We start from the raw sequence: 22,953 nt of genomic DNA, 5'->3' as shown, positions 1-22,953 counted from the left end.
TCTCAGTTCCCAAATCCCAGCCCCCTCCACTATTCCTTAGAAATAGTGTTTCTTCCATCTTATAGGGCTCTTGAAGAATTTGAAAATAGTAGTTTGAGCCTCGTCTTCTCTCAGTTCCCAAATCCCAGCCTCCTCCACTATTCCTTAGAAATACATAGGATTTCCAGGCTTCTTCCCCTTAAGGCTGCCCTGCTAAGGACAATCTTTAACACAGTACTCTCCAGGGTTCCGACCAGGGTGGAAGAGAGTAGGACTTTCACCTCCCTTATCTGGACATTTTATCTCTGTTAATGCAACCAGAGATCATGATCGTTTCTCTAGCAGCCATGACAGTCATTCTAGAGGCTCATGCTAAGCTTGTAGGCACAAAGAGGCTTCAGCCTGGGCTTCCCACCCATCTATGCCCCCGGCCCCTAGCTGGTGTCCAAGTGCCAATCAACACCACTCACCAGGCAGTGGCCGTACACAGGGTCACAAGAGCTGGCATGCCCATTGCAGTTGCAGCCAGAGCAGGTGCCCAGGTAGGGCCCACCAGGCACCCGGGTGAAATGGGCATCACAGCTCTCACAGGATAAGCCAGAATAGCCAACGGGGCATCTGTGGAGGCAGGACCGAGAGAGAGGTTACAGGACCCGGGAGGCTCTGCTGTTTCTCCCCTCTCCTGGCCGGGCACTGCCAGCTCAGGCACCTGCACTCCTCCACGCTGTGGGCCCGGCCATGGCTGGTGGGGTGGGTGACGGTGGTATCCATGGCGACGTCACTCAGTCCCACGCTGGCCATCTTGGCGTTGTACACTGTTTGGATGAGCACAGCCTCCAGGCTCTGCAGCACCTGCAGCATCTCAGCCCGCTGCACTGGCCGGCCAGACTCGTGGACCCAGTGCTCCTGGATATGAACAGAGGAGCGCAGGGGCGCCACACGTTAGCCCCTGCCCAGCCTGTGGCCCCTTCACCCCTGCCCTGAGAGCTCAGGCACCGCCTACCTCCGAGAACTGAACCTGTCGCTGGTTCAGCGTGCCGGGCTGGGTGGGCACGTGCCCTCGGGAGAGGAGGCGAAATCCAGCTCCCACGAGGACCACGTCCGGTCGCTGCACTGGCTCCAGCATGCCCCGTGCCAGCTCGTAGCGCACCTTGTAGCGCAGGGAGCCGCCGTAGGAGTCCACCTGGCCAGGACAGGGCCGGTCAGGGCAGGGAAGCTGGGGGCACATCTGACGCCTGCTGTGTGTCCAGTCGTCCCTTCCCCCTCCCCTCTGTGTCTAGTGCTCACTGTAGGCCTGGCACAGAGACGGGCACAGGGAGACAGAGCTGGGCAGGACTTGGCTCTGCCTTTGGGATGTTCAGTCTCATGTGGAGGGCGGAATAAAAGGAGCCCTTTCTAAAGGCTGAGTCGGCGTTCCTTCTAACCTGAGCATGGTGGGCAGACACCCTGCCTTGAATGAACGAGCCGCTCACTGCCCACCTTGCCTCCGGAACTGAGTCTGTCCTGCTGCCTACCAGCTTCGGAGGGAGCAGAGCCCAGGCAGGTTGTGGGCATGCGAGGGGGGCTGGGCCCTTTCTCTATCCAGAGCAGCAGGCCGGTCCCTCACCTTGTTGCCCAGGAACTGCTCGGGCAGAGCCCAGAAAGAGTCCTGCACCAGGAAGCGCCGCGACAGGTCGACCAGCTGGAACTCCTGTACAGCGGTGTCGATCTGCAGCTGGGTGGAGGAGAGGGGCGGCATGCCGGGCTGCGCGGGCATGGTCACGTTCACGCCTGCGGGCAGCGAGAGGGAGGGCTGAGGGCTGCAGCACAGGCCTGCCGGAGATACCCACCTTCAAAGGCGGTTAGCCAGAAAGATGGGACAGTTCTGGGAGAAATCTGATTGAAAGAGAACTTCAGTCTCTTTCGCCAAGTTTAAAGAACAACTTTTTTTCTTCCATACAGTTTTGGAGCAGAATTTCCTAAAGCATGTTCTGGGGAAAGTCAGTGCTGAAGAACGATGGCTGGGAACCATGGGGTCAGGAAAAAGGTCAAGCGGATTCTTTGTAGCAGGACTTCTCAGAGCCTTTTGTTTTGAGGCGATTCAAGGACTGTCAGGGTTGGAATGGCCCTCAGGGGGCAGTAGAGAGCTACCCGGGGCTGAAGAACAGGTGCCAAGTCCTGGTTCTATCACCCTCCCCAGATGTGAAAGGCCTTGAAAAAAGTCCTCAGTTTCCTTATCTGTACAATGGACAGAATACTGGCTTGCATCATAAGCTTAGTAAGGAGAGAAACTGAGCAAATTGATATGAAATGCTTAAAACAGAGTGCTGCACAAAAGTGCTCAAAAACAATTAGCTCTTGTTACTGTTATGATGGGTCATCTAGTCCAACCGCTCCCCCCCAACACACACACACACACACACACACACACACACACACACACACACACAGGAATTCTCTCTACAGCATCCCTCCAGATCTCTAGGGCAGCACTAACCATCCAAGAGAAATTTCTATGAGGATAGAAATGTCCCACACTTGTACTCTCCAATATGGTAGCCACTAGCCATATGTGGCTACTGGACACTTGAAATGTGGCTTGTGCAGCTGAGAAAGTGAATTCATTAATTTTAATTTGAAGAGCTACACGTCACTAGTGACTACCACATTGAGCAGCTCTAAGGGATGGAGGGCTCATTACCCCCAAAGGCAGTCCCTCCCAACCCTGGACAGTTTTGACTCTTAGAAATTCCTTCCTTGTGCTAAGTCTTCATCTGTCTGTCAGTAGCTTGTCCCCTGGATCATAAATCTAATCCCTGTAACCATGGACGAATCCAGACCCTTATCTGCAGAATGACCGTACGTAGCCCCCAAGACCAGGCCGCACTCCCCCAGGCCTGCCTTCCTCCCTCCCTTCCATAATGTTTTCAGGCCTCCCGCCTCCGAGTCACCATCCACACACAGGCCGCCTGCGCAGTCCCCGCCCACCCTGACCATTCTGATTCCAGTCAGACAGGCCTGGGGTCCAGTTCTCCTCTAAACAGCTGTGTGTAAGCCCAGGGAGGCCCCGCAGTCCCTCAGAGTCCTCCTCTGAAGAGAGTGAGAACAGCCCCAACCGTGCCTGCGCCGGTGGCTGTCGGAAGGCTGTGCCAACCAAGCCACAGCACCAACCGAGTGCTTACCATGTAGGCAGCTAAGCCCCCTCCTTGCATTTAATCTTTGGTGATGCAGAAAGTGCTACGGGAGGCAGCCTGATGCCAGGCAGTAGATGAGGGCTGGGACTTGAACCCAGGTCCTTGTGGTTTCTTGGCCCAAACCATGCTGCCTCTCAGAGCCAGAGAGAACGCAGGCCAACTGCCTCCCTGCCTTTACGTCTGGGAAACCAGGCCTAGAGAAGCCACAGTTGCACCCTCAAACTGGTGCAGCTGGAGGGCAGCCCCAGGCTAAGAAGATGCCAAACCCTGGCTCCTCTGCTCTGGGGACCCCAGCACCTCTCGGTCTCTCAGGATGAGGATGAGGATGGTGACGATGACATCAGGGAATATGTATGGGGCACTTACCATGGACTGAGCACTATTCTGAGTGGCTTATCTGTATTAACCCGTTAAGTCCTTACAGCCACATAGTAGGTAGTTCTTATTTTATCCCCATTTTGTAGACGAGAACATTGAGACATGAAACAGCAACTTGACCAAGGGCGCCAGGCAGTAGGGGAGCGTCAGAACTTCAACAAGGAATCTGGCCCCAGAGCCCATTCTCTTCATAACCCAAAGCGGGCAGGCATCAAGCGCGGATTTGGCTCTTCCTAAAATGTCTGTTTTCCCTCAAGTGCTGTTCTCACAGGGCTCAGCCTCTCTGCAGAGACCCTGCGCCCCTCTGTGAACCTGGCCCCATGGGCCCATGCATGCTGCACGCCTATGTCCGCCCTCCTGTCCCCGCCAAGACCGCCATGGTGCCCCCCACCCCACCTCCCGCCCGCCAGCCAACGCACCTTTGAAGTCACTGGGCTGGTCAAAGCGGAGCCGGATCTGGTCTCGGAAGCGGCGGCTGCTCTGGCAAACGCTGGTGACCCCGAAGCAGAAGCAGGGCAGGCAGGAGGCACTGGGCTCCAGGTAGAAGTGCCCGTCTGGGCAGGGTCCTGTCGGGGGGCACGGGGATAGGCCGTGGCCGGTCACCAGCAGGCAGCCCTGCCTCCACCGCCACCTCAGGGCCCGTGCGCCCGCCAGGCGTACCACGCTTTGGAACGAGCTCCAGGACCCCGTCAGGAATGCCGAACACCATGCCCCGGGCATTCATGGCCTCACAGGTGTAGGCACCCTGGTCTGCCTCCTTCACATCGCGGATGGTCAGGGTGCCACGGCCTCCTTCACTGGTCACCGTCACCCTGGAGGGCCCCAAGACAGAGCTGGGGTCAGGCCAGGGCCGCCGGCCCGGCGCCCCCCACAGGTCCAGCCCCTGGCCGCGCTCGGAGCCTTACCTGGGATGAGACGGGATGTGGCCCCAGTTAAGCCTCCAGTTGATGATGGGGGTGGGGACGCCGATGGCCACACACGTGAAGGTCACTGTCTGGCCCCGGGAAGCCTGGATGGACTCCTGGGGCGGGGTCACCACCTGTGGGGGCACTGGGCAGACCGGAGCAGGAGTGAGGGGTACGAAGGGCAAAGGGACGAGGAGTAGGGGAGGACAGCAGGGCTGCGGCCGTGGACAGCGGGTGCCGGAACCCACTCCGGGCCCAGGGCTGGCGGTTCACCCCCCGCCCCCGCCCCCGCCCCTGCTCACTGCAGCCAAATTCGTCACTGCGGTCAGGACAGTCGCTCTCCTCGTCACAGTGGAAGCTGGCCGGGATGCACGTGTTCGTGGAGACACAGTGGAACTCCGTGGGCTTGCACTTGTCCTCGGGGCGCTTGGCAGCTAGGGGACAGAGCCGGGCGGTGTGGGCAGCAGGTACTGCCCTGGGGGGGGGCACTCCCACCCCCTGCCTGCCCACCTTCCCCTGGGGTCCCCAGGGTCGCTCCCTCATCTCACCCTTGTGACACACAGTTGCCCTGACACTGCCCGCTGTCACCACTCGGCTATCAAACGGCTCATCACGGTACCCTGTCCCCACCACTCACTCCACCCGTATTCCCCAAAACAGAGATACGCCTGGCACGTCAGAGTTATTCGGCTCCTCCCATATCCAGCCACCCTGAGAAGCACAGGCCTCTGTCAAAGGCACAGGCGAAGTGGCCGGTACCCCTAGACACCCGGTAAGGCCTGGTACAGTTCTCTCTATCGGAAAGCCTGGCAAGGGGCCCTGTCACAGGCCGAATCTCGTTGCTCTGTCCCCTCTGACTGGCCCTGGGTGGCCCCTGGCCTGGGGCAGCCACCTCTGGACTGGCCAGAGGCCTGGAGTTGGCCTGGGACCAGGGCTGGGCCCGGGCCAGGCATCTCTGGTAGGTGGTGGCTGACGCTTCCTTGGGGGGACTGACCTTAAGACAGACACACGGACTGGGACAGAGAAGGCAGAGTGGCGTAGGAGAGGAGGCCACACATCTGCAGAGAAGGAAGTGAGAGAAGGCCAGGAAGCAGCTATCTACTGACCACCTTGGGGTTTCTGTCCCAATGCTCTCTGAGCCCCCAAGGCCTCTTAGCTTTCACGTTCTCTGTTCTGGGCTCTGCCAACAAGGCCTCGGTCTCCTCTGACTTTCCCCCAGAAGAGAAGGACTTTTCAACTCAAGTCCTTGATTGCTTCTCTTTCCCAAGGGGCTGTCTCGTCAGGCAAGCTTCGAGCCACAGGAAGGACATCCTAAAAAGCGTAGGCTGCTGCTTCTCTCCGGCGCGGACTGTGGGGCAGGGAAGGTGGAGGAAGGCAAGGAGGAGCAGACCAGCAGATGGGACAGGAGGAATGTCCACATGGGATCCGGGATTGCAGAGAAATGGTTTGAAGATTATCATCAATCTCAGACTAACAACCTCTAGCAGGACAGGACACTCTGATGCTCTCCAGCCTCACCATTAACTGTCGTAATGTCCTTAACATTGACTAGATGGATTGATGTCAGCGGGGTGGATGGGCAACGGTCTGATGGTTGGTTGGAGAGATGGATAAGAGAAAGGAAGGATGTTGGGTTGACGGGTGGATGGGTGAAGAGCTATGCAGACAGACAGCCAATGGACAGATAGTTGGGGGAATGGATGGATGGACTGATGAACAATGGAAGGATGGCTGAATGGGGAGATGACAGAGAACTGGGCAGACGGATGTCCAAAATACTCAGAACTAGCTCTACGTGAAAAACCCCTTTACTCATCAGGGAAAGGCTTTGACTCGCACATCCACTGAGAGTCGGATCATTAGGGGATTTCGGGGTACAAGCCCTCTCAGCCACTTGTCTGACCTATACCCAAGCATGAATAGCTAAGAGAAGATTAATGGTAACAAAGTAAAGAAAAGAAACAAGGAGACATTAGCCACACGCAGTCTGGCCGAAGTGTCCCTATAAAGTTCAGCTCTGAGCTAAAGACCCCTCACTGCTGGGGTCAGAGAGACCCTCCAGGCTACCCCCACTCAGCCAGGGAGAGCAGTAGAAATAGGGCCTGGATGGACCCCAGGACACTCACGGCAGTCGGCCTCATCGGTGTGGTCCTCACAGTCAAAGTCACCATCGCAGTGCCACAGCTTGAGGGCACAGTGTCCGTTTCTGCAGGCGAACTCATTGGGCTCACAGGGCGGCGGGGGACCTGAAGGATCAGGCCAGGTTCAGCCAGCGGCCTTCCCCCAGCCTGCGGCTCTCCCCCAGCCAGCTCCCCTCCCCCAGCCTGTGGCCCTCCCCCAGCCAGCCCCCCTCCCCCAGCCTGCGGCCCTCCCCCAGCCAGCCCCCCTCCCGCAGCCTGCGGCCCTCCTCCAGTCAGCCCCTCTCCCCCAGCCTGCGGCCCTCCCCCAGCCAGCGCCCTCCCCCAGTCTGCAGCCCTCCACCAGCCAGCTTCCATGAGCCCCACGCCCGTGTCCTCACCGCAGTTCAGCTCATCGCTGCCATTCTTGCAGTCCTCTTGCCCGTCACACAGGTAGTCTTTGGGGATGCACTGCCCACTGGGGCACATGGCCTCATGGGGCCCGCAGGGCACAGGCCTGTCTGGGCTGGGGAGCAGAGGCTGCGGAGCGGGGGTGCCTGGCACCTGCTGCATGGTGGTCGCCTCCAGCCAGGGCACTAACGGTGGTGTCTTCTCCAGAGCAGGGGACACGGAGCTGAGGGTGGGGACCTCCTCCTCTGTGGACAGAGCCCACCTGGTGTGGCACAGTCCTCAGCCCTGGCCCCCACACTGTCCAGGCCCTCCCCGTAACTCCCCTGCCATCTACGGTGCCCCCACCCTTCCTCTATCCTGGCCCACCTCCCCCACAGCCCCCGGCTGACACGGAAGCCCAGGGTACCCTGGCCCTGCCTGGTGTCTGCAGGGCACTTGTGGTCCCGGCCAGCCCCTCACCACAATTGAGCTCATCAGACATGTCCCTGCAGTCAGGCCTCCGGTCACAGCGGTACTCCAGGGGCACACACTCGTTGTGGCTGTGGCAGGCGAACTCGGCCTCAGTGCAGACTCTTGAGAACTGGGGCACTGTGGGGGTCAGAGGGCGTCAGAGGGGCAGGGGGAGGGGCGGGGGGCTGTCGTGGGTGGCACAGGCACTGCGTGGCTGGCAGCGGGCTTCTGTGCCCTGGGTCAGGCTGCTTGGTGTCTGGTGGCCTTGAGTGAGGCAGAGGAGCACGTGGTGGACACGTCACAGCACACGGGACAGGGGACAGGGGGCGGTGGCCTCACCTGTCCCTTCCATAAACCCCGCACACAGTTAACAAGCCACACGCATGCAACCACCACATCACACAAGTGCAGGGCACAGCCGGGCCCAGTGAGGACGGAGGGGAAGGTGAGAGAGGGCGGCTTGTGGGCCATGCCCAGCCATCTCGCCCTCAGCCTGCCTTCCCCTCCATCCATAGCTTCTCTGGTACCTGGATGGGCCCGCGTCTGGCTTACAATCTCACCTGGTGTCACTGCGGCCGCCACAGCGGCCGGAGGGGGCGGGGGTGTCTGTGCTGGAAAGGAAGGTGTGATCAGCACCGTCCCACGGGGGACCTGGGGGCCGTGGTCTGCATGGCCAAGCCAGGCCCACCCCACCGTCCCAACCAGGGAGGCTCACTGAAGAGGGGAAGAGAGGGCTGGGCCCCCAGCCAGCTTCAGGTCTGAGGCTGGGGAAGGCCAGAAGAGCAAACTTGATCTTTGGGTGCGTTCTTTGGGGTTTTATGTGTAGAATGACAGAGGTGATGGCTACAGTGTCTTTTTCCGATCTGGCCGCACCACCATAGGGGAAGAGCTTGTTCAGTTCTGAGTTCGATGACTCAGGGATGCTGATGGCACTGAGAAACAGAGGCTGTGGGGGAATGAATGGGGCCTGTCTGGCTTGGAGAGGCCAAGACTCAGGGAATCAAAGTAGGAGACTGGGGGTGGGGGGTGCTGTGCAAAGAAGCCTGAGCAGGTGGAGAGCTCAAAGGCCAGGACTTTGTATCCCATAGCTTTGTGCCTGGGGGTCAGTTTCTTATTTTCTCTGAGCCTCTCGTGCTCATCTCACATCATCCCGGGTTCTGGCAAGCCTGGCACAGACATGGGGCTTCGTGGAGGTTCTGGCTTTTCCACTAAAGCCTATGTGAACTGGAACAGCCACTTGTCCCTTTTGGGCCTCATCTCCTCATCTGTAAAATAGCAGGGATATCTGCTTCATAGGAAGTATGAAGGCTGAATGGAGGCTGGATGCAAGGGCCTTACTGAGCACCCAGTACATAGTCAGCTCTCAGGAAACATTCGTTGGTTATTATTAAATGCAAATGTGTTTGGATCTGAAAGTTCTATGTGCAGAAAGGAATTATTATCTATTGTCAATGTACAGAGGTTGAGAGAGAGAGAGCAGAGATTAGAGGAAACAGATGATACTCAACCTAAGCCAGGACCGCAGAAAGACTGATGGGGCAGATCAGGTAGGGAGATCCCTGTCCCTAAGTGGCTAGAAGAGCCCACGGAGGGGACACTGGAAGAAAGGAAGAAGTGCCCCGAGGTGCCAGGACCGGCCTACCTGTGCCCAGGCGTCGGAACTGGAATCCCTGGGGAGAGGTGATGTAGGAGGCGACAGAGCCGCTGGAGATGACCGTGTGCAGCACGTCCTGAATCTGAGCCCCATCCGCATTCCCTTCGGAGCCCACATCCAGCTCCACGAAGACCCAGCCATCCAGCTCCCTAGGGATGGGGGGGGGGGCAGGGGAGCAGGATGAGGAAGGCGCCTGCAGCCTCGGCTCCTCCCTCCGTCCCCTGCCCGAACCTCAGGCCTGATCTCCTGACTGCCTGTTCTCAGACAGCCTGGACTCCAAGCGGGGCAATCTAAGGTCTAAACTGTCTCTCCAAATTCCCGAACTTCCACCAACTGAGATCCACCCCGTTGGCCTCTCTTACTTCCCCTCCTTGTCACCTCCCTCCAGGTCACCCCCCCACCGGCCCTCCAGGGGCCCCTTCTCACTTGATGAACACCACACTGACAACCTGGTCTCCAGGAATCTTCAAGTACTCTGACTCCAGCTATAGAGCGACACAGCACCATCAGCCTCCAGGTAGCTTCACCGCATCCCAATCCCCCCCCCATCGGGGAGCGCCCAAGCCCCTTCACCTCACCGTGTCCACCACAGCTTCGGACACTTCCCGGAACTCCTCAGAGCTCGCATCCTCTAGCTGAGGACTGTAGTCGATGGAGCGAGTGAAGTTTACCAGGGCTCGGAAATACACTGCCGAGAGGAGTGGGGGGTCACCAGGAGGGGCCCAGCCCAGCACGTGGTGGCCTCAGGCGGCTTGGCCAGTGGGTGGAGATTTGGGGATGGTCTCCAGCGGCCTCTGGCCCAGGTTGCCGCCCGTGTGCCCTCAGCCAGGCCCAGCACTGCCGAACGAGCACCTGTCAGTGGATGTGGCAGGCCTGCCCAGGGTCAAAGCCGAGGCCCCAGCCGTAAGTTAGGGGCCTCAACCAACAGGGAGGTAGCCTGATGCAGAAACTAAGTGACGGTGTGGAAGGGACCCCAGCGGTACAGAGAGAGGCTGGACAAGAAGAACTGGCTTCCAGGGGAGGTTGGCCTAGCACAGAAGTCACCCACGAGGGACCAAGACATGTTTCCAGCTCCTCCCTGGCTGGCTCTCATCATCTCTCAGGACTCTCAGCTCAGCCATCACCTCCTCCAAGAAGACCACTTGAACTGCCCTCCACCTTCCAACCCCGGCTGGGTGAGAGTCCCCTCCCTTGAACCCCCAGCCCCTGTGCTTCCCTCCATCAGAACACCTTCCAGCCCACATCGCATCGATCCTGCCTGGTCACACACAGACTGGAGAGCGTCATGTGACAACCAGGGGCTCTGAGGTCAGCCACACCACAGGCACTGACCTCGCCTCTCTGAGCTTCTGTGTTCTCCTCAGTCAGATGAGGATATTAATGAGTTGCGTGTCACAGCTCCTGGCACAGAGCATGTGCCAGAGAATCAGAAGCTGTTGTCACCTTCTCTACCCCCTAGAATAAACCTGATGAGAGAGCAACGCTGGATTTCATTCACCTCTGTATCCCCAGAGTTAGTGCTTGGCACATAGTGACCAAGGAGTGAATAAAGATCCTATCAGATTGATGTGAGCACACACACACAACTGTTCTTAAGGACCTACTATATACAAGACATTTTATACACATTAAATTTCACAATGTTCATGATTTCATATGACTATGAGTTCAATCCATAACATGTGCCTACAGTACATATAGACTAGTGTGTACACATATACACACAAACTGTTTCTTGAGTACCAACTATGTACAAGACTTTTTTTAAATGTTTATTTATTTTGAGAGAGAGTGTGAGCAGTGGAGGGGCAGAGAGAGAAGGAGGCAGAGAATCCTAAGCAGGTTCCATGCTCTCAGCACAGAGCCTGACGCAGGGCTCGATCCCACAAACCATGAGATTATGACCTGGGCCAAAATCAAGAGTCGGACACTTATCCGACTGAGCCACCCAGGTGCCCTGTACAAGATTTTTTATGTATTAGATTTTAGAATATTCATGAATTTAGGTATTAATTACAATGCCAAGTTAATGAGTTACAAATGAGTTTAAATATGTATAAGTGTTTAGAACAGAGCCTGGCACATAGTAGGTGCATATTAAATGACAAATACATATCAGATTGGTATGAGCCTACACGTATAACTGCTTCTTACACACCTACCATATACAAGATGTTTTATAGACACTCAATCTCATGTTCGTGACTTCATATAGCAGTTATACATACAAGTTAATACAAACTGCAAATGAGTCACACACACACACTACTTAGAATAAAGCTTGGCATGTAGTAGATACTGAACCAATGATGACTGAATCAATCCACATCATATGCTTCTGATACACACAGACTAGTGTGTACACGCACACACACAGACGTGCACACAGTTTCTTAAGCACCTATTATGTACAAGATTTTTAATGCATGAAATCTTGTAATGTCCATGAACTTGGTTGTTAATTATAAGTGCCAAGTTAATGAGTTACAAATGAGTTTAAATATGTAAGTGCTTAGAATAGAGCTTGGCACATAGTAGGTGCAATACAACATGAGCTATTACTATATGAGGGGCAGTGTGGCTTAGTGGTCAAAAGCTTAGCTTCTGAAGTAAAACTACCATGGCAAGGCCTATGACCTCGTGCATGACTACAAGGCCTGGCCTCCTTCCACTTTACTCTCTCGGGCCCACAGGTGTACCCCCCGCCCCCAGCAAGAATGCTCTCCCTCTGTGGCTTGGACTAAGCAAGCCCTGTGGGGTCAAGGTGGGGTGTGCAGCAAGGGGCAGCAGTGGGCTCCTACACGGAGACAGGGTGCTTGTGATGGTAGCGCTGCCCTGTGCTGGGCTGGGCTCCTGGGTGCCCGGGTGGGTGGGGCTCTATGGGCCCGAGTGTGGAGGCCGTGAGCTCAGCCACAGAGGCCCCTTGTGAGCAGGCACAGAGGCCCATTGAGAGTCCCCCAGCCCAGCCCCTGGCCTCAGCCCCATGGCCCAGCGCGGGCGAGGAGGCCGGGTCTCTGCCCAGGAATGTGCCCGTTCCTGGGGGAGGGGGCTGGAGCGCCACAAAGCCCCTTTCTCCTAGGCCCTGGGAAGGGCTTGGACCCTCCTGCCTGACCCCACCCCGCCTTCTCCAAGACCAAGGGTGGGTCAGGGCGAGCGCCCTCCCTCTTCCACCCTGAACTGCCTCCCTGCGGCCAGAGCCTGAGGGTTCGGACAAAAGGTAAAGCCCCATCAGTTCTAGGAACGAGCCCCCAGAGCTGAGGGTACTGCAAGTGAGCGAAGCTGCCTGGGGGAGGGCGTGCCCTCTGGGTGCCTGCTCTGGCCAGCCCCCTCCCTCCTGGCCCTCATTCGGACCCCATCCAGACAGCCCGCTTGAGGCCAGAGGCTGGAGGGGCAGGGGGCCAGGAACTGGCTGCTCCCGGGTGGGGGTGAGGAATGCACACCTGCCCACCCTCAGCCCCACAGCAGACTATCTCACCAACTCCCTGCTCAGTGGAACTCCGCCACACACGCTCAGGTCCCTGAACACCCCACCCAGGAGCCCTGGGTCCCTTGGGTGGGCCCAACATCACCCAGCCCCGAGGTGGGTACCTGCCGCCTCCACCAGAAAGCCGGGAGCCCCGCCCATTGTGTTTGAACCTGGAGGCCCAGATGCGGCCTGGCTGTGTCCTGGGCAGGCACCGGCCAGGCCCCCACTCCCAAAAAGAAAGCGCCTCTGAGCCTCACGTGGGACAGAGTGCAGGCTGAGGAGGAAGAGGAGAGGGAGAAAGGATAGCGCAGGGAGAGCGGGGAGAGGGAATGGGGAGGGAGGCAGAGGGAGCCTCCCCTCAGGCTGCCTGGCCTCACTTACTGGGAGGAGACTCCTCACCAGCCACCGGAGGGTGGCCTGGCCTGGGGCCTGCAGAGCAGGGCCACAGTGAGAGAGGCCAGGAGCGACAGAGACTGCAAGGGAGGTGGAGGGAACCAAAGGGAGAGATGGAGACGTGAAGAGACATGAAGGAAGAAAATGACAGAGAAGCAGAGAGAAAGTGGAGGAAGAACGAGAGGAAGAGGGAGACAGAGGCAGAAGGGAGAGAGAGAATGAGAGAGATACAGAGTGAGACAGGATGACGCAGAGATGAGACAGATACAAAGAGGAGAGAGATAGCCCAAGGAAGGGGAGGAGGGAGCGGGAGACGGGGAGATAGGTGTCTGAGCAGGCCAGACAAGAGTGGGAAACAGAGAGATGGGTCAGAAGATGAAAAGAAAGTGGGTGAGGGGAGGAGGGCAGGGGTCCCAGGGAGGAGTCAGAGCCAGGGGGCTGTCTGCCACGTTGGGGTACCAGCACACAAAAGAAGGGGGGTGATGGGACAGGGCTGGGCAGAGCGTGCAGGAGCCACAGCCCTGCGTGAGGGAAGTTGGGGGGAGGGACCATCTCAGGGGCTAGGATCCAGGGGGTGGGGCTGGGCCACAGCCCGGGCAAGGGGCGTGGTCAGAGGTGGCCCCATCTTGGCCAGGATGGCCCTTGCTTCCCAGCGCAGAGAGGGCACTGCCCTTGGGCCAGGCTGAAGTGGGCACATGGAGAGGCGGGGAGACATACTTGCTGCCCCCAGGGCTCAGACTCAGCCCAGCTGCCTGGACCTGCCCCAAGGGCAGCGGGCCAGTGCCAGGGCTGGGTCTGGAGGGTCTGAGGCCCTGTGTCTTCCCACGGAGAGGCTCCACTCGCAAGCACAGGCCCTTCCCAGCTGCTGCTCCCCGTTCCCTGCCCCTTCCCCTACCTCCGACCCCTCCTGGCCTCACAGCTGCGTCTCACGGGGGAGGAGGGCTGGCAAGGACTCCTCAGAGAGGGCAGAGCTGCTGCAGGGGACAGCCCCAGGGGACAGGCCATCAGTGTTTCCACGTGGACAATATGGACCAGACCAGAGCCTCAGCAGACAGGCCTGGCTTGGCAAGAGGCAGCTCCTGCGGACGCCCCAGCACAGTCCGTTCTAGGGTGTGGGCTGTGTGCACAGGCCCCGCCCAGCTCCCAGGCATCCTGCAGCTCTGGAAAGACCTCCATGTGGGAAAGCTGCAGGCAGGCTCTGAGTCAAGGTGCTGGGAGGTCACAGTCAGGACCAGGACACCTAGGGGCCAACCCTTGTGTCGGCCCTTTGGCAGGTAGGACGCTCCCTCTGGCATTGGCACCAGTCACACAGGGAGGCGACCCTCCCCCCTGCAGAGGTGCAGACGCGCCCCTGTGGGCAGCACTGGATGCAGTACGGCCACCCAGTGGTCTGCTGGAGCCGAGCTCCATCCTTGGCCCTGACCCCACAGTGCTTGGCGCTGGCTTCCAGAGAAGGCAGCAAGAACCATATGGAAGCTTCTGGGCCTTGTCACTGGGAAGGGCCTTCTCTACCCAGAGAATCCTGGGGTGCGAGGAGGCAGGGACTGAGTCCCAGCACTGGCCTGGCCCCGACTCCACTGTGCACGAGCGCTGACACGGTGAGCAGCTGTTGGAGGCCTGGTTCGCCACAAAGCCCGGCCCTCTTCCCCACCCCAGGAGCCCCTGGCTTCCCAGCGTGACCCAACCTCAAGGCAGGGTCCCTCCCAGGTCCAGGGTGAGGTCACTTCCACCCCCTGCCAGCTCTGCCCAAATGTCCTGTGCCACAGAGCACCTCTACCTGCCTACCGCTGCCTGGGGTCCCCAGCTCAACACCCCCAAGGAGGGATCTAGGGAGGGACTCCACAGTTGAGCCGTGCTGGGAGATGGGAATTTTGCTATTCTTGGTACCTATCACAACTGGGCGTTTCCTGCCTGGGGCACTTAGCCCTGTCCCTGTGGCAGAGATAACCACAGAGCCTGGCCGTCCCCAACCTTACAGGGACCTGCCAACCAGTCCACACTGCTGCTCAGCACGGCAGGCCCACAAAGCCCTTGAGGCCCCCACCCCAGAGACAGGACCTCTGCGGTGGGGAAGACCCCTGCCCAGGGGGTGAGATGGGGACCCTCAGCCACTTACCCATCTGAAAGTCCCCGCTGCCCGGTTCCCCGCTGCCCAGGCCATCTGCAAGCAGAAGAGAGACTTATGCAGCAACAAGTATTGGCTGAGTACCTATGGGGTGTCAGGCACCGTGTGGGGCACCTGGCACACCGTGCGGAAGGTCATAGAAGCACAGAGCAGTTGCCTCCCTCTTGCCTGGGGATGCTGGTTTATAAAAGTCAGCTCGGAAGCCTCCATCAGAGAAGGTGTGGACCAAGGCTGCACAGTGCGGGGACTTGACGGTCGGCCTGTGTTGGAGTGGAAGGGGCCCCGTCACACTGGCCTCCAGACGGGGCCAGGAGGAGGTGCGGTAGGTAAGGGGCAGCGGGATCTGTCCTCTACTGTGCCTTGTCTCCCAGCTCCCTGGAGTCCCGGTCCTTCTGTGCTGTGAGGGCACAGCAATGGCAGAGAGCAGCCCCCATCCCTGGGTCACACATGTTCTAAGTCTTGGGGTCACTGGTACCAGGACCGAGGCTGCACACAGCTCTTAGCCCATCTCTTGAGGCACCCCCTTGGTAAAGCTTCCCGGGGCCTCTTTAGGGAAGAGGTGGGAAGAACCCTGACCCCCACCCCCCACCGCCAACCTCTACCACTAGCTGCCACCAGAACCTTCTGCTCACCTCCAGAGGCATCGTCAGCCAGCAAGTCTTCGTCATCAGAGATGTCTGAGTAGCTCCTCCCCACCCGGCCCACGGTGGCTGTCTCCGCATCCTCGGGCAGCGATAAGCCATCATACGCCCGCAGCCCGTGAGTCACCTGTTGGAGATCACAGAGCTGGCTGTCACATTCTCCAGCACCCACTGTGCAAAGGACCCCTCCCCTCGCTTCAAGGGGACTCAGAGCCCTCCCCCAAAGCCCTGTAGTGGTTAAGTCAGATGTGGTTTGGCTGTGAGAGTCAGGACAGGGCTGAACTACTCTTTTTGACTCAGTTTTGCCAAAGAAAGTTCCATTCGCCCCTGGGGACCTCAGAGCCCAGCCCTGCACATTCACTGAGTCTGAATGAACCCTCAAACAAACAGATGACAAAATTAAAATCACTTTGGTAAGCGGTGACTGACTCCTCCTTTGGAGAAGGCAAGGGTCATTGGGGACATGCGGCAGTAGACAGGGGACACAGATAGGTAAAGGGTGAGCTGGGCCAGCAAAGATGGGGGACAGAGGCAGAAATCAGGAGTGAGGCCACAGACGCTCCTGGCTGGGATAGCCACCTCCTAGCAGGCCATCTCGACCACCTCTCTCTGCCGCACCCTGGCTTCCAAAGCTCCAAGCCATCGGGGACACATTCCGGCCATGTTGGAGAACTAGCTCCGGCATTTGTGGCCACACTGACAAGCTCATCTGTGCACACAGCCGAGGGGGTGGAGCTCAGCAGCTGGGCTGAATGGGGACTGGACAGTCGTGGTGTCAACTCTGTGTGACCTCAGGCTGATGCTGAGCCCAGCACAAGTTCTACCTCCAGCTCCCATTCCACAGAGGGCCTGCCGGGACCCTGCACCCTGTGGGCCAGAACAGCACGGCCCGGGCGCCCAGAGCACCTGCCTTTCTCAGGTCGGGCTAGGGGCAGTGAATGCCTCTTTCCTCTTAGACAAGACGGAGATGTTGCCAAAGGAGTCTTATCAGATAACACAGAGGAAAAACAAACCCGGGGGAGCCCAAGGAAACCCCAGAGCCCCTGAGCACAAGTGTGCATGGATTTGCTGTGGCCCCGTAATGCACACCAGCTCCAGGTGGCCTGGCATGAGAGTCTCCGGCCCCGCCTGGCCTCGGCCCTCTCTGGGGAGCCTGGCCCAGCCAGAAGGAAATTGTCTCGCTTTTGAAAACCAAACCCCAGCCTTCACTGGCTAGACAAGGTGATGGCAGCAGGAGAGAAGCCCAAGGAGAAGAAAAACAAAGAGACGGCCAGTCTCTCTCCCTCCCTACACTTTACCCAGCCCATGTCCTGGAGCCCTTGGCTTTTTCTCACGCTAGTCCCTCTGCTGAAATGCCCTTCCCTGCTTTGCTTATCTGGCCACGTCACCCTGCACAGTTCAGGTAACCATCACCTCCTCCAACCGCTCAGTAAGAAAAAGGAACAAATTACTCATATTCGCAGCAACACAGATGAAACTCAGTCACATGAGGAGCAAAAGAGGGCAGACACAAAAGACTACATACCGTGTGACCCCATTTATATGAAACTCTAGGGGGCACAATTCTAGTCTACAGCTCCAGAAATGTCACTAATTGCCTGGGACCGGGGAAGGGGGGAGGCTGGCTGGGAAGAGACACATGGGAAACTTCTGGACTGACAGTCCCCTGGGCATGTATATCTTATCATTATTGAGTGGTACACTTAGAATGGGTACATTTTACTGTATGTAATTTATACCCCGGTAAAGATGACTAAAAAGAAAATCTCAATAAAATAAAATAATTAAAAAAGGAAAGAAGATCTCCTCTGGGAGACTTTCTCCTGACTCCTGCCCTTTACAGTCACTTCTGTCCCCAGGCTGGGTTCTGGGTGCTTCTGGGCTCACACTGTAATCATCTGTATCTCCACTGGCATGGAGGCAGGGACGGTGATTAATTCATCTTTACCTTCTCAGCACCCCATGTTCAATAACTACCTGAATGAATGAATGAATGAGTGAATGGTCAGAAATGTCATCACCTGCTAAGTCTCGCTGCTTCCTGAACTTGACTTGCTTTGGAGGTACCGCCGCCCCCACGTGGTCTATATGCAATCTCCCTTCCTAGGCTGGGAGCTTCCTCCAAGACTGGTAGCCATTTGGTCACCTTCATGTCTGCAGTGCTCTGAAGCCTAGTATAAGGTCTACACTGCCCACACCTTACTCTCTGCCATGGCCTGATGCCTCTTCCCCTCCAATCCATAGGCAAACACCTTCTCCTATTCCTTTCCCTTCCCTGCCTTCTCTCTAGACAAATGCCCATCCCTGTCCCCAGTGGCCAGGAGACCTCTGGGCCATGCCCACAGGGTCTGTATCCACGAGTAAGCTTTAGAATCTCCAGGAGCTGGTGAGAGAAATTCAGATTCCTGGGCCCCTTCTCACCCAGGCAGGAGGGATGGATTGGCATGTGCTCAGAAAACTCTAGCACTTGCTGGCTAAGAACCACAAGAACAGTCCATGAAAGGGCTTCTCCCTCCTTCCCTGGCTGTGGGTGGAAGTTCATGTTCCCACCAGGTGGGAGATGGGTCCAGAGTGGCCCTGACTGACTTAAGGGGAGTGTGAGGCTAAGGCTGGCATAGGGGCACAGACACTGGGCAGAAAAGGTTAGAGGGACAGGCTTGGATCCTCCCTACCCAGGGAGGACTTTTTCTCTGTGTCCTTGCCACACCTTCCACCTTCCCATGCAAGCCAGCCCATGGGGGTGGGGGCATGCATGAGACACAGAGCCTCCCAGCATCCCCTAGACACTGCTGTCTGGAAAGGAAAACTCTGGTGGTGAGCAAGGTCCAAAGCCTCTCCCAGGCCAGGGCGGGGGCGGTGGGGGGGGGGGGGGGGGGGGGGGGGGGGGGGGAGGGTGACTTGAGACCGGACAGGAAATAGCAAAGTGAGATTCAACTTGGAAAAAATGCCGGGAACACACATCTGCAGGGAGAGGGGTGAGAGAATCCAGAACATGCTGGGGCCTGAATAGAAGCCCTCCCACCCCAGGGACTGCTGGGAATGGGCCCTTCCACATGCCAGCCTGCCCTTGCTTGCAGCCCCCTCCCCAGGGCCCGAGGCTCTGTGGTCAGATCAGGACCTGTAGCAAGAACTGAGCCAGCAAGAGCAGAGACTTCATTTGTGTAAAGCTGAAGATCAAAAGGTTCTAGCAGCTGTATTTCACATCTGGGAGGGGAGAGGGAGCCAGACCAGAATGAGGCTCCCAGAAAGAGCCCAAAGGAGCCTGAGACTTGACCGTAGAAGGGAACTTGGATTCAGATCTGGAAAGTCTGTGCTCCACTTGAGAATAGAAAGAGCTAACATTTATTGAGCACCTAATATACACTAGGCACTTCTTCGAGGATTTTTCTAAATGCTAACCCAGGTTACAGGGGTTAAATAGCCCACTGTAAGGATGAGGAAATGGGGCAGTCAGGTCATCTGCTTGAAGATCTAGCAGGTGGCAGAGCTGAGATTTGACCTCTGGTGGTTTGGTTCCAATGTCTAAGCTTTTACCACTTAGCCGGAACTGACTGAGGGCACTGAGAATCACTCCCACAAAATCTTTCAACCACAGTGCTATTTTACAGTTTTCAGAGCATTTCCTCAACCTCAGGGTCATTAGACCCTGACAATAACTGCCTGAGGTGGCTGAGCAGGTGTAAATGGTCCTCTTTCACAGAGGAGGGAATAGCACCCTCCTTCCCCAAGTAACTTGCCCAAGGTCACAGGTGAGTGGCAGGCAAAGCCAGGACAGACCCAGGACCTCTGGGTTCTGCACCTGGTGACCAGGAAAGAGGCAGGGCTGAGGCTGGGGCAGGGCCAGGACACCCAGGGCTGGCCATTTCCCACCCCCAGCCTAACCAGCTCCCAGGATGGCCCACGGGACACCTGAGCTCCCAGCGGCCTGAGCTCATGCAGTATATGCCCAACATCCCAAGGAGGACCATCAGTGGCTCCAAGGTCAAAGGCAGAAATAGAACTCAGGTTTCCTGCCCTCTAGCCCATCGCTGGCTGTAAGAAACCTTGGCTTCCTCCCAGAGGAACCCAGTACTCAGACAGGCATTGGAGCCGGATGGCGGGAGGGGAGAGGAGGGGTCCAGAAGGCAGACTTGAGCCAGAGAGGAAGGAGTCAAGCAGACAGGGGGATTTTCCAGACACAACAGGTTCCTGGTGGTGGGAGTGGAGGCAGCTGACTCATACAGGCCAAGGCCAGAGGACTGTTCTAATGTGCTGGGAACAATTGCTGGGGACAGGGGTGTGGGCCTGGTGGCCCCCCAGTGGGTGGAAGGAGGTGGGGGAACTCAGACTGGCAGGATACCACACAGGCGGGGAACTTCTGTCCCCGAGGCCATGTTGTGTCCAGGTAGGCATGCGGGTGCACCTGAGGCTCTAGGTTCAAGTCCCGCAGAGATCCTGTGATACAAGGGACAGAGGCTGGAAACCGCCTTTCCCAGCCTGGGTGAGGATGCCGCGGGATCCAAGGTGAGCTGGGAAGGACTCAGCCTGGAGGTGAAAGGTCGAGCCATTAGAGAGGGGCACAGAAGTCTGGGGTGCAGGGGAAGGTGCAGATACAGATATAGGATAGAGGGTTTGGGGTTTTCAAAGGAATTTTTCAGTGCGGACTGTGTGGATAAGAGTCCCTGGTGCTGCTGGAAACAGAGCTGGAGGAAGGCGACAGCACAGGAAAGGGACGACATGAGGAGCCGGGGGACTCCATCGCCGGCTTTCTCCGTGCCAGGCCCTCTCCTCCACATGCGGCCCCCCTCCAATGATCCTCGCAGCCCCTGGGGGAGGGCCGGCCTCCAGGGCCATTATCCCTCATCTGTGGTAGGGGGAATCCAAAGAGCTCCAAAAACTACGAGCGTTTTCTTTTCTTTCCTTTTTTTTTTTAAATACATTTATAACAAGTTCATTTGGTGCCCAGCCTTGACCTGAACTGACAGGAAGCTATTAGTAGCCTATTTACTCCACTTAGGGTGAGCAGTGGTGTTTCTTTACGGGGTGTTGCCCCACACTCTGCTGAGTGTGCTCTCACGTGTTCTAGGTCACCTCGCTCGAATGTGAAAACCCAAATTCCAACGCACACTTCACTCCCAGGGTTTCAGCTGCATTTTTATTCCCATCTTGCAGACGAGGAAACTGAGGCTCACAGAGGGTCACCGATGTAAATGAAAGTAAAAGTGCATGAGGCGCTTGTTGAAGCCTTGTATACAGTAAGTGCTCAGTGTTAGAATCAAATGAGGGGTGGGTATGGACGAGAGGGGATGCATGGGAGGGCGGGGCACGGGCTCAGGCCCAGGGTCGGCCTCCAGGTCTGGGAGGAAGGAAAGGGCTCTGGTCTGCTGGCTCAGCTCTGGGCTTGCTGGAGGGGAGGTGACCCCGCTTGGGGTGACAACGAAGCTTGGTGCCAAGGCTCAAGTTACCTGCCTCCTCTGAGGCTGCCTCTGGGCTGACAGGGGTCTGGGGTGTGGGCCTTTGGGCTGCTCCAGAGACATTGTTCCCATGACTTGGGCAGCCAGCCCATCTCCCCCTCCCCGTGGCCCAGGCCCTGCAGAGCCCACCACAGCCCCCGCAGCTGGGCAGGAAGGTCTGAGCACCGAAGTCCCCAGGGGGGCTGCAGCTGCCCAGGGCAAGGCTCCAGGCATCTGGGCTGCAGTGAGCTCACTCCATCAAAATCCAGAGACTGCGCGGGGGCGGGGGCGGAACGAGCCCCTGCCTGCCCACCTGCTCCAGCCGGCACCGCCTCTGCCTCGGCGCCCCTTCCCCCACCCACGGCCCCCAGATCTTCAGGGAAGGACACGCTCCTACTCTGTTAGCATACAGGCTCCCAGGGAACCCCACAACACGTGCTCCCCGGCTGTGTGACAGGCCAGGCCCCAGATACAGGGTCGAGGTGCCCTGCCCCACCCCCCAGGCTGCCCAGTGCCCTGCCCATGGGCAGCAGACGGCAAAGGGGCAGGAATCTGTTGGGGCAGCACTTTGTTCTACAAACTGCCAGGGGCGGGTGAGCCCGACACAAAGGCCAAAAGGCCTTTAATCCCCTGGCAGGCTAAGAGGGGCGCCGGGCCGGAAAGGAGGTGGCCGCAGCCTCCTCTGGCATGCCTACACTGCCCGTGCCACTCGGGAGGCCCGCCAGCTTCCCACACTCAGGCTCCCAAGGTGCAGGACCTCCTCCAGCCAGTTGGCCAGATCCCCCAGATAAGGAGACCGCAGGTGCCAAGATAAGGTTTTTACGAGGCTTATTTCATGCAAGCCCGCAACCCCGACCCCCACACGAGGCAGATACTGGCGCCTCCCCCCACCCCACCCCTGCCAGTTTACAGATAAGAAAGAAGTTCAGAGAAGTGAAGTCATCTACCCAAGGTCACACAGCTAGGGCAGTGGAAACCCAGTGTGACAACAGGGCCCTTTCTGCGCTCTGCTAGCTTAGAGACACAGCAGCCAGCAGGCCCCTGCTTCTGACCCCACGGCCTGTGACCTGGCAAGTCCGCACTGCAGCCAGGGCTGTGTACAACAGAGAACAAGGGGCAAGAACCTGAGCTCTGGGGTCTCTCGTCCCAGCTCTGCCCCAAAACCCACTGTGTGGCCTTGGACAAGCCCCTTGACACCCATCCCTTCTAGCAAACTGCAGTGAACCCTGGCTGTGCTAACCTTCCACACCGGCCATCGCTGCTGTGAACAAAAGTACCAGGAGGGTAGTGATTTTCCTCTGTGTTTATCATTGCTGCATCCTCAAAGCAGAAAACACACGCTAGGTGCTCAATTAATATCTGCTGACATAGACAGACTGAATGACCGAATGAATGAATGAATGAATGAATGAATGAACAAGTGAACTTGCCCAACAACACTGAGGTGGGAATTAGGCCATCTGACAAAAAGAAAGTGAAGTTCAGAAAGAGAAAGTAAAGACTTACTCAAGATCATGGAATGATTTCTGAGCCTCACTTCCCCATCAATAAAATTGAGGCCATTAATACCTCTCCCAGAGGGAAAAGGGACCAAATCACATGATCACTGACAGGGATAATAATCCCTCCAGGCCTCAGTTTCCTCAATGCTAAGGTAGACACAAAAACATCCTGCTTTGTTGGACTCCTTCCCAGGAGCCATTGGGAGAGGCGAGTGGAATGGGGGCGGGGGGTGACCCTCTCGCAGGTGGGCCTGACATAGTCTCTGCCTTGAAGGTCCCTATGCATGTAGCTGGGTTGCATCTGAGCGGGTCCTGCACCAGCACGGC

The 22,953-nt window shown here is 57.6% G+C and overlaps 1 protein-coding gene across 3 annotated transcripts in view; it reads right to left on the bottom strand.

Annotated features, from left to right (window-relative positions):
* HSPG2 (heparan sulfate proteoglycan 2) overlaps positions 1–22,953 on the bottom strand; it is a 99,120-nt gene that overhangs the window by 49,819 nt on the left and 26,348 nt on the right. For all 3 annotated transcript variants that reach the window (XM_039218771.1, XM_039218773.1, XM_039218772.1), the window contains exons 2-17: positions 15,684–15,819; positions 15,043–15,087; positions 9,646–9,755; positions 9,494–9,552; positions 9,056–9,216; positions 7,423–7,551; positions 6,954–7,208; positions 6,562–6,681; positions 4,738–4,869; positions 4,436–4,580; positions 4,191–4,342; positions 3,950–4,096; positions 1,586–1,749; positions 983–1,162; positions 689–885; positions 450–597 (exon numbers count right to left, since the gene is read on the bottom strand). In XM_039218771.1, the coding sequence (XP_039074702.1) occupies positions 450–597; positions 689–885; positions 983–1,162; positions 1,586–1,749; positions 3,950–4,096; positions 4,191–4,342; positions 4,436–4,580; positions 4,738–4,869; positions 6,562–6,681; positions 6,954–7,208; positions 7,423–7,551; positions 9,056–9,216; positions 9,494–9,552; positions 9,646–9,755; positions 15,043–15,087; positions 15,684–15,819 (2,280 nt within the window). The remainder of the gene's footprint in view (positions 1–449; positions 598–688; positions 886–982; positions 1,163–1,585; positions 1,750–3,949; positions 4,097–4,190; positions 4,343–4,435; positions 4,581–4,737; positions 4,870–6,561; positions 6,682–6,953; positions 7,209–7,422; positions 7,552–9,055; positions 9,217–9,493; positions 9,553–9,645; positions 9,756–15,042; positions 15,088–15,683; positions 15,820–22,953) is intronic.

The sequence above is a fragment of the Hyaena hyaena genome, unplaced genomic scaffold, assembly GCF_003009895.1.
Source record: "Hyaena hyaena isolate Hyena2069 unplaced genomic scaffold, ASM300989v1 scaffold_780, whole genome shotgun sequence".
NCBI classification, from domain to species: Eukaryota; Metazoa; Chordata; class Mammalia; order Carnivora; family Hyaenidae; genus Hyaena; species Hyaena hyaena.
The sequence above is the reverse complement of the archived record's forward strand: the minus strand, read 5'-3'. Positions and strand labels throughout refer to the sequence as shown.